This window comes from Anopheles moucheti, chromosome 3 (assembly GCF_943734755.1).
Source record: "Anopheles moucheti chromosome 3, idAnoMoucSN_F20_07, whole genome shotgun sequence".
Classification (NCBI taxonomy): domain Eukaryota; kingdom Metazoa; phylum Arthropoda; class Insecta; order Diptera; family Culicidae; genus Anopheles; species Anopheles moucheti.
In genome coordinates, this window is record NC_069141.1 from 43,032,807 (window position 1) to 43,043,052 (window position 10,246).

Below are 10,246 nucleotides of genomic sequence, written 5' to 3' on the forward strand. Positions count from 1 at the left end.
ATATCGGCCATTTTGTTTTCGTTCCCGTCTCGCAGACGATGCACCGATGAAAAACTATTTGCCTCGCAAATAATAACAGAATCCGACTCCAACTGGTCGAATCTTTCAGATAGCGAAAATCCTTTGTATCAACGATGCTGGGCCCATAACCTGTTGAAATAACAACTAAGTTAGTTTCAGCGTTTTACTTCCAAAATATATTTTCACTCTCTGAGTACAGCGACTGTCCTTTATCCGTTTTGTACCGCATGTGTTCTACCGGAAATGACAACAATCCTACTCAGTTGTCATTTTGGTCCCCATCTGTCAAATACAACGAGGAGAACAGTGTTCCCTTTCCACAGAAACTACATGTGTATCCTTAAAAATATTTCGACTTCTGAACATGACCTAATTAATCGAATCGAACGCTTCTTAAGCAAAAAAATTAATTTCCAATAGCAATAACATAACAAAAAATCAATTTTTTCCTTCGTGCAATTTAATGTATGTGTACAAGTGCGTATGTTTAATATTTTATTTATTTTTATTATTTATTAGCTGAACCACTTGTGATAATTTCCAAATAATAGTTTTTAAGAAAAAAATTTATAAAAATATCGATTACTATTGTAGTTTTTAAACGTCTTTCAGCGTTAAATAACGGTGATTTCACTTATTAGATGTGGTTGAAACTTCATTCTGAAAAAAAAGATTGCGGCTGTGTGTAGGCAATCGGAGAACATGTCTAATGGGCATCAATTCAAATCAACACTAGAATGGTTAAAATTTTATACCAACAAAACCTATTATCGTAGTAGACAGTTCTCAATGTTTTGCTTATTTTCTATTGCATTACCGTATTGCCGAAAAATAGTGATAAGACTCCGTGGATGTATTATAAAATGTGCCATATAAGCTATCAACACTACGAGCCGCTTTCTAACAACCACAATCGCCGCGATAGCTTGAGTAATAGTGTGCGTGACATCTCCTGCCTTTTGCAGCCGACCGAAGCGCGCCGAATGAACGAGCAAGCACCGTCAGTCAGTTCTCGAACGACCAGGCGTCCGCTTCAAGCGACGTCACCATTTTCTGTTGCGGCTGTACAGCGAAACGTTGGTGACCGAGAAAGGATATTAAAGCAGAGCACGAGCTGTGCAAGCGGAAACGAGTGCCGAGCCTGAACTATCCGGCCGTTACGCAGACTGCACTGCTGGAAGGACCGGAAGCGCTTAAACCTTTATGTTGCAACGCAACGTTCTTTTCAATTTCGTTTTCACCACCGCGGACGCGTTTATTAACACCAAATTTTGCAAGTTTCTTAAACCAATTTTATTTCCTACTTCAAACTTAACGTCTTTCGCGGAGCACTTTCTTAGACCGGTTTTGGTTTTGTGGTTCGGTTTGGCGCGGGTGTAGTTCGGCTTCGCTAGAGGTGTAATTCGGGATGCGCGGCTTGTCTTGGGTGCGCGTTAAAAAATTACACGTCCTTTCGCTGGCGGGTTTCGACTGTGAATCCCTAAAATCGATGGCGCACACGCGATCCGTAACGGCACTGTCACCCGTCACCGAACTGTCACCGTCATTACGTCAGGTGACATAAACAAAAACGAATCATACGTTCACCGTTGTCTACAACACTTTATCTAAAGTAATAATGTAAGTAATTTCATAGAAGTAGACGTCCGTTACTTAATTTAACAATTTGCTCTCCTTCCCTCATCTACCTTTTCAGTCATAGAGTAAACGTGTTTCTGCTCATCTACCAGCTCGGTACTTGCTGCGTGTACGTTGTGTTTGTGTCGTCTAACATTAAGGCCATTGCTGACTACTACACCGATACCGATGTGCGGCTATACATGCTGATCATTCTTCTGCCACTCATCCTGATCAACTGGGTCTGTAGCCACTTGCAGGAGCTGCCTCTTCCGTTGCACTAAACCACGTACTAATTCGTCGTTTGACTGTTACCGGATCTCCCATTGTGTAGGTTAGGAATCTGAAATCATTGGCACCATTCTCGACGGTAGCTAATTTTGTCACGCTCGTCTCGTTCGGCATCATCTTGTACTACATCTTCCGCGAGCCCATCTCGTTCGAGAATCGCGACAAAGTCGGCACAATGAGCGGTTTCGCGCTCTTCTTCGGCACAGTGCTATTCGCTTTGGAAGCAATCGGTGTGGTGAGTAAGCAGTTGTTTGTGCTACGATATTCGATAATGCGGTTACACATGTCTTATTGCTTTTAGATCCTGCCATTGGAGAATGAGATGAAAACTCCGAAAAAGTTCGGTGGTAGTTTTGGTGTGCTGAACAAGGCAATGATCCTGATCGTCACACTGTACATTGGTATGGGCTTTTTCGGATATCTGAACTACGGTTCAGCTATAAAGGGATCGATAACGTTGAATCTGCCTGAGGAAAAATGTAAGCAGTTTGAGCAGCCATTGTAGCAGAGATCGTATGATTAAATGATTTACTTTGCTCTTTTCCTCCCTCAGCTTGGCCCAGTGCGTTAAGGGAATGTTAGCCTTTGCCATCTACATCACCCACGGGCTGGCGTGTTACGTAGCGATAGATATCACCTGGAACGACTACTTGAAGAAGAATTTGGGTGATTCTCCACGAAGCACCTTTTATGAGTACATCGCACGAACGGTGCTAGTGTTAATCACATGTACGTATAGGTTTATTTGGATTCCAGTGCACTAATGCACTTCTCCTCTCATTACAGTCAGTTACAGATTCTAATGCACTTCTCCTCTCATTACAGTCTTGCTGGCAGTGGCCATTCCCAATCTGGAACTCTTCATTTCGCTGTTCGGAGCACTGTGCCTTTCTGCCCTGGGCATTGCATTCCCTGCATTGATACAAACCTGCACGTACGGGCACCATCGGCAGGGTATGGCAAAGGTGTGGATGGTTGCGAAGAACAGCGTTATTGGCGTGGTAGCCATGCTGGGGCTGGTGATCGGTACCTCGACCAGCATGATCGAAATCATTCACACCCTCGGACATGACGATTGAGGATTGTGTGGCTGTGTGCGCTAGCAATAAACAAGCAGCGAAAATCAACATCCGCAACCAACATGAAGTATTGATTCGCCATCTTTTCACTCCATCATTACAAATAAGTATTACTCGACACGTAAACAGCGCACCTGGCGACAGAGAGAAAGTGCACTTTTGAGGGCAGGACTGTGAGGGGTGTGTTATGTGAATGTGTGGGACAGAGAAAGAGACAGGGTGGAACATTTGGAACAGAAAGAAGATAATTGTTAGAGCCATAACCATTCCTATGCTAAATGCGTCGAGAAGTCAAAGCGTTAGCTGTAGCTGTCGAACTACTACCGAGCTGCTCCTGATCTCCTGATCATGATGTGACAGGCGATGGTTTACCGGTCTGCCGGTCCATTTGCCGTCAGCTGTTCAATCATTTCTATCATATGTGCTTTTATTTTAAGGTGTTCTTGCACATTCATTCGATGTTCCCTATGATCGCAACGATCGCAACTGTGAAGCGGTGGTGTATGTGCATGAAGCCCACCAGGACGAACATATCTATCTTGTAAGACTAGCTAAGCGAAGCGAAATGATCAAACGGAAAATTGAAAAGTTGTGTACATAGCGTAAGTGAAGTTGCAATAAACTAGTATTTTAAAGAAAACAGCTATGCTGGAGCGATGTGTTCTCTTTATGTATTGCAGTCCGACCGGCAACCTCTCCTAATAAAACTTTTTTTTAACGTATAAGACAACCTAGCTGATTTATTGGTAGTTGGAGTAAGCCTGTTAGTACCGTATACATTTCATACATTCCGCTACGGGTGGTCTCCAAGAAGCTTAACCCATTACATCACAGCGTATTCAACTTGATACGCAAAAATACACTATTTTAACAAGTTTACACGTATGCTTTAAATCAAAAGCGTGAGGTATATTTCGTTCGACCTTTAGCTTTATCGCACCTAAATTTCATCTGTTGAAATGACTAAAGGCTATCGCCTCACGTGTTAAAACATTCTGAAAGCTTTCCAAATTATTGTTTATTTTTAGAGCATTTGAACAAAATCCGTGTTTAATGATACCAGATGATAATTTAAGAGTTCTTTTAGTGCTAGTTCCACTTTGTAGGTCAATTTTGACCGTTTATGTCAGCGGCGGATCAAACGGTAGGCGGTGTAGGCGGTCGCAAAAAATTTGTGTAGTAGTAACTTTCCACTTTCCTCTTTCCATATGCAAAATTTTCCTCTTCCTTTCGAAGAAACTTGGTGAGCGAGAGTGTAAATTGTTCAGTTTTTCATCGGAAAATGTTTGCCACTTGTTTTTGACGAAATTGTTGTTCAAACTATTAATACGGTTAGATTAGTGTTTTATGATGTAGTAAAAGACAATTTATTATAGGACTTGTAAATTCAGTTCACCAAGAAAGAAAATCTACAGCATTTCGGATGAGGAACAATGTAACAAAAGAATAAAAATCACTGTAAAGTTTAGCATTACACAAATAACAAAACAATAGCTCATAAAGTATAAAAAGAAGCTAAAAGAAGAGAAAACAACTTGCAATGTAAATATAAATATAAAAAAGGTTACTTTAAGGTTAGGTTACAACAGAATGTAAAACAAAACTTAAAAAGAAATATTAAGAATGTAAATAAATTACCATTAAAATTGGAATTTATGTAAAAAATTAGGTAAGATAATATGTTATAACTTCATTAAAGCCTTAGCTGTTTTCGCTTGACTTGCATAATTACCAAATATTTTCAGTTCAAATTAGCTAAGTATCATAGGTATAGTACAGTGAAGATTTATGTTCTCGTTGAAACAGACGTGCTTTAAAACACACTTTTATTAATTTCAACTATTCGACAACTTCAATACTAATTCACCTTCTCTTAAGAAAATGAAAACATATTACTAAAGGGTGCACTCCAACTCATTATTGCATCATTTAATTGTTGACGAGTGCAAAGCGGTGACATAATGGAAACATGTGTGTCACCGTACCCTGTTGAATTGTCACGAGGTTCACGTTAATTTCCACTACGAAATTATGCACTATCCGTGAAATTATCTTTCCCCTCCACATTTACTACTGCTGAAACTGCTGGCAGCTGAATGTGCCGAATCTAAAGCCGTGTTTGTTTAACTGTAGCTGTAATCTGTAGCACAAACGCTTCTTAAAAATAGAACCATGCAGAAAAATAACTATTACGTTATTTAATGAAAAAACATATTCATGTTTGTTTTTAGTATCTTTAATTTCATCCTTTATTAATACATTTCAGATTTACATGACTGGTGTAACAAAGTACATGTGTGATATTTGCCATTTCACTAATTCGATGTAAAATATTTATTTTTTTATCCGAGAATACGCGAATTTCTATTTTTAGTTCCAAAGGTACGATACAAGATAACGAAATATAGAGGTGTATAAGAATGGCTGCGATTAACCGGACATGTTGGAGAAATACGCAACAAACCGAACAGTATCGCCATCTGACGGCATCGAGGCTTCGAAACGAAACACTAACTGTTGTGGTGTGATTTACTTCTTGCTGCCCTTTCCAGTAGGTTTGCTTCCCTTCGCTGCAGGCCCAGACCCTGTAGCGTTCGTGACCGATATGCGAACTTTAGTGTTCGTAGCCTCCGGCCCACCGGCACTCGCCTTCTTCCCGGGTTCTCCTTTATGGGTAACATTTTTCCAACCCGGTCCAGTGTTCGTAGCCTCCGGCCCACCGGCACCCGCCTTCTTCCATGGTCCTCCTTTTTGTGTCACATTTTTCCAACCCGGTCCAGTGTTCGTAGTCTCCGGCCCAACGGCACCTGCCTTCTTCCATGGTCCTCCTTTTTGTGTCACATTTTTCCAACCCGGTCCAGTGTTCGTAGTCTCCGGCCCACCGGCACCCGCCTTCTTCCATGGTCCTCCTTTTTGTGTCACATTTTTCCAACCCGGTCTAGTGTTCGTAGTCTCCGGCCCAACGGCACCCGCCTTCTTCCATGGTCCTCCTTTTTGTGTCACATTTTTCCAACCCGGTCCAGTGTTCGTAGTCTCCGGCCCACCGGCACCTGCCTTCTTCCATGGTCCTCCTTTTTGTGTCACATTTTTCCAACCCGGTCTAGTGTTCGTAGTCTCCGGCCCAACGGCACCCGCCTTCTTCCATGGTCCTCCTTTTTGTGTCACATTTTTCCAACCCGGTCCAGTGTTCGTAGTCTCCGGCCCACCGGCACCCGCCTTCTTCCATGGTCCTCCTTTTCGTGTCACATTTGTCCAACCCGGTCCAGTAGCTGCCCTGGAGGTGGCGTCACCTTTCGCATGGTTCGATACTCCACCACGTACTCCGGGAGCTTTGGATTGTGCTTCTTTCCGTTGGTGGAGCGTTGTTTTCTGCTTGTGATCATGTTGTTGTTCTTTTGCAGGATCATCTGTACGGAAGCCGACCGTTTTTTTCCGCGAAACGGGTGCACTGTCACTGACACGATCTTTGCCATCGGAAGTCGGCTGGTTGGTAGATTCGTCGTTGTCATTTCCATTTAGATTCGTCCGTTTCATGTCATTCGTACTTTTCTCTTTAGTCGAACCCAGTATGACGGAGGCGGGTTTGGGACCGTGGGATGGACGACCGGTACGCCACGGACGACGGGTAACAGGTCTGGTCGTTGGAGCGGTTGCAAATATAATCTGACGAGGAACATAGCTGTAAGAGCTGGTCGATGTGGACTCCTCCTTCTGGCTCATTTGGTGTGCGCAATCGATACAACGAAATCGGCAAATGTGGCACAATCGACACGATTGGAAACAAGCTTCCATTGTGTCCAAACCGTAGAAAGATGTTTTTCCATTTAGTGCCGGCCCCAATTTTGCCAAAGGTTCCTCCTTTTGGGTTTTGTTGCAACACTTTGGACAGCAGTACTGGATTGACAGCCAATTCAAACAGGCGTTGCAACGTTCACAACAGCAGAAACAGCGTTCCATCATGTAAGCTGGTGTAAAATGGTTGCTTTGATAGGAATGATTATATTTCGATGTTGTCAAAGGTTTATATTAGCTAGTCGACGTATGGTTGCTTCGATTGTAAATTTCTGAATGCTTATATTTCAATGTTGCCTGTCAAATAGTACTGTCAAATAGAACTGTCAAATAGTGCAGGATTTGCTTTCCTAACAGGTTTCAGTCGTCGTAAAAAAATTCCTTCACGCTTCTTTGCAGCCCATCAACGAAATGAAGAAGACGACAATCTGTTCAAAATCCAAAATGTGTATTTTAACAGATTATATTTTGATTTAACTTGTGATAAAATTATAATCTGTATCCAAAAGGATAGGGTTTTGCAATGAAAGATCCAAGAAAATAATGAAAAAGCTAAACTGAAACTACATGTGTATCCTTAAAAATATTTCGACTTCTGAACATGACCTAATTAATCGAATCGAACGCTTCTTAAGCAAAAAAATTAATTTCCAATAGCAATAACATAAAAAAAAATCAATTTTTTCCTTCGTGCAATTTAATGTATGTGTACAAGTGCGTATGTTTAATATTTTATTTATTTTTATTATTTATTAGCTGAACCACTTGTGATAATTTCCAAATAATTGTTTTTAAGAAAAAAATTCAAAAAAATATCGATTACTATTGTAGTTTTTAAACGTCTTTCAGCGTTAAATAACGGTGATTTCACTTATTAGATGTGGTTGAAACTTCATTCTGAAAAAAAAGATTGCGGCTGTGTGTAGGCAATCGGAGAACATGTCTAATGGGCATCAATTCAAATCAACACTAGAATGGTTAAAATTTTATACCAACAAAACCTATTATCGTAGTAGACAGTTCTCAATGTTTTGCTTATTTTCTATTGCATTACCGTATTGCCGAAAAATAGTGATAAGACTCCGTGGATGTATTATAAAATGTGCCATATAAGCTATCAACACTACGAGCCGCTTTCTAACAACCACAATCGCCGCGATAGCTTGAGTAATAGTGTGCGTGACATCTCCTGCCTTTTGCAGCCGACCGAAGCGCGCCGAATGAACGAGCAAGCACCGTCAGTCAGTTCTCGAACGACCAGGCGTCCGCTTCAAGCGACGTCACCATTTTCTGTTGCGGCTGTACAGCGAAACGTTGGTGACCGAGAAAGGATATTAAAGCAGAGCACGAGCTGTGCAAGCGGAAACGAGTGCCGAGCCTGAACTATCCGGCCGTTACGCAGACTGCACTGCTGGAAGGACCGGAAGCGCTTAAACCTTTATGTTGCAACGCAACGTTCTTTTCAATTTCGTTTTCACCACCGCGGACGCGTTTATTAACACCAAATTTTGCAAGTTTCTTAAACCAATTTTATTTCCTACTTCAAACTTAACGTCTTTCGCGGAGCACTTTCTTAGACCGGTTTTGGTTTTGTGGTTCGGTTTGGCGCGGGTGTAGTTCGGCTTCGCTAGAGGTGTAATTCGGGATGCGCGGCTTGTCTTGGGTGCGCGTTAAAAAATTACACGTCCTTTCGCTGGCGGGTTTCGACTGTGAATCCCTAAAATCGATGGCGCACACGCGATCCGTAACGGCACTGTCACCCGTCACCGAACTGTCACCGTCATTACGTCAGGTGACATAAACAAAAACGAATCATACGTTCACCGTTGTCTACAACACTTTATCTAAAGTAATAATGTAAGTAATTTCATAGAAGTAGACGTCCGTTACTTAATTTAACAATTTGCTCTCCTTCCCTCATCTACCTTTTCAGTCATAGAGTAAACGTGTTTCTGCTCATCTACCAGCTCGGTACTTGCTGCGTGTACGTTGTGTTTGTGTCGTCTAACATTAAGGCCATTGCTGACTACTACACCGATACCGATGTGCGGCTATACATGCTGATCATTCTTCTGCCACTCATCCTGATCAACTGGGTCTGTAGCCACTTGCAGGAGCTGCCTCTTCCGTTGCACTAAACCACGTACTAATTCGTCGTTTGACTGTTACCGGATCTCCCATTGTGTAGGTTAGGAATCTGAAATCATTGGCACCATTCTCGACGGTAGCTAATTTTGTCACGCTCGTCTCGTTCGGCATCATCTTGTACTACATCTTCCGCGAGCCCATCTCGTTCGAGAATCGCGACAAAGTCGGCACAATGAGCGGTTTCGCGCTCTTCTTCGGCACAGTGCTATTCGCTTTGGAAGCAATCGGTGTGGTGAGTAAGCAGTTGTTTGTGCTACGATATTCGATAATGCGGTTACACATGTCTTATTGCTTTTAGATCCTGCCATTGGAGAATGAGATGAAAACTCCGAATAAGTTCGGTGGTAGTTTTGGTGTGCTGAACAAGGCAATGATCCTGATCGTCACACTGTACATTGGTATGGGCTTTTTCGGATATCTGAACTACGGTTCAGCTATAAAGGGATCGATAACGTTGAATCTGCCTGAGGAAAAATGTAAGCAGTTTGAGCAGCCATTGTAGCAGAGATCGTATGATTAAATGATTTACTTTGCTCTTCTCCTCCCTCAGCTTGGCCCAGTGCGTTAAGGGAATGTTAGCCTTTGCCATCTACATCACCCACGGGCTGGCGTGTTACGTAGCGATAGATATCACCTGGAACGACTACTTGAAGAAGAATTTGGGTGATTCTCCACGAAGCACCTTTTATGAGTACATCGCACGAACGGTGCTAGTGTTAATCACATGTACGTATAGGTTTATTTGGATTCCAGCGCGGATTTGCTCATCTAATGCACTTCTCCTCTCATTACAGTCTTGCTGGCAGTGGCCATTCCCAATCTGGAACTCTTCATTTCGCTGTTCGGAGCACTGTGCCTTTCTGCCCTGGGCATTGCATTCCCTGCATTGATACAAACCTGCACGTACGGGCACCATCGGCAGGGTATGGCAAAGGTGTGGATGGTTGCGAAGAACAGCGTTATTGGCGTGGTAGCCATGCTGGGGCTGGTGATCGGTACCTCGACCAGCATGATCGAAATCATTCACACCCTCGGACATGACGATTGAGGATTGTGTGGCTGTGTGCGCTAGCAATAAACAAGCAGCGAAAATCAACATCCGCAACCAACATGAAGTATTGATTCGCCATCTTTTCACTCCATCATTACAAATAAGTATTACTCGACACGTAAACAGCGCACCTGGCGACAGAGAGAAAGTGCACTTTTGAGGGCAGGACTGTGAGGGGTGTGTTATGTGAATGTGTGGGACAGAGAAAGAGACAGGGTGGAACATTTGGAACAGAAAGAAGATAATT

The 10,246-nt window shown here is 42.5% G+C and overlaps 2 protein-coding genes across 2 annotated transcripts; both read left to right on the plus strand.

The window, feature by feature from the left end:
- Positions 1-884: 884 nt before the first annotated feature.
- Positions 885-3,008, plus strand: LOC128302718 (proton-coupled amino acid transporter-like protein CG1139). Its single transcript, XM_053039578.1, has 7 exons — positions 885-1,025; positions 1,115-1,239; positions 1,718-1,880; positions 1,973-2,164; positions 2,231-2,415; positions 2,483-2,658; positions 2,755-3,008. Exons 1-7 carry the CDS (start codon positions 885-887, stop codon positions 3,006-3,008), a joined length of 1,236 nt encoding a protein of 411 aa, XP_052895538.1.
- A 3,568-nt stretch (positions 3,009-6,576) lies between these two features.
- On the plus strand, positions 6,577-9,996 carry LOC128302719 (proton-coupled amino acid transporter-like protein CG1139). Its single transcript, XM_053039579.1, has 7 exons — positions 6,577-6,615; positions 8,131-8,255; positions 8,734-8,896; positions 8,989-9,180; positions 9,247-9,431; positions 9,499-9,674; positions 9,743-9,996. The coding sequence occupies exons 1-7, from the start codon at positions 6,577-6,579 to the stop codon at positions 9,994-9,996; spliced, it is 1,134 nt and encodes a 377-aa protein (XP_052895539.1).
- Positions 9,997-10,246: the final 250 nt, after the last annotated feature.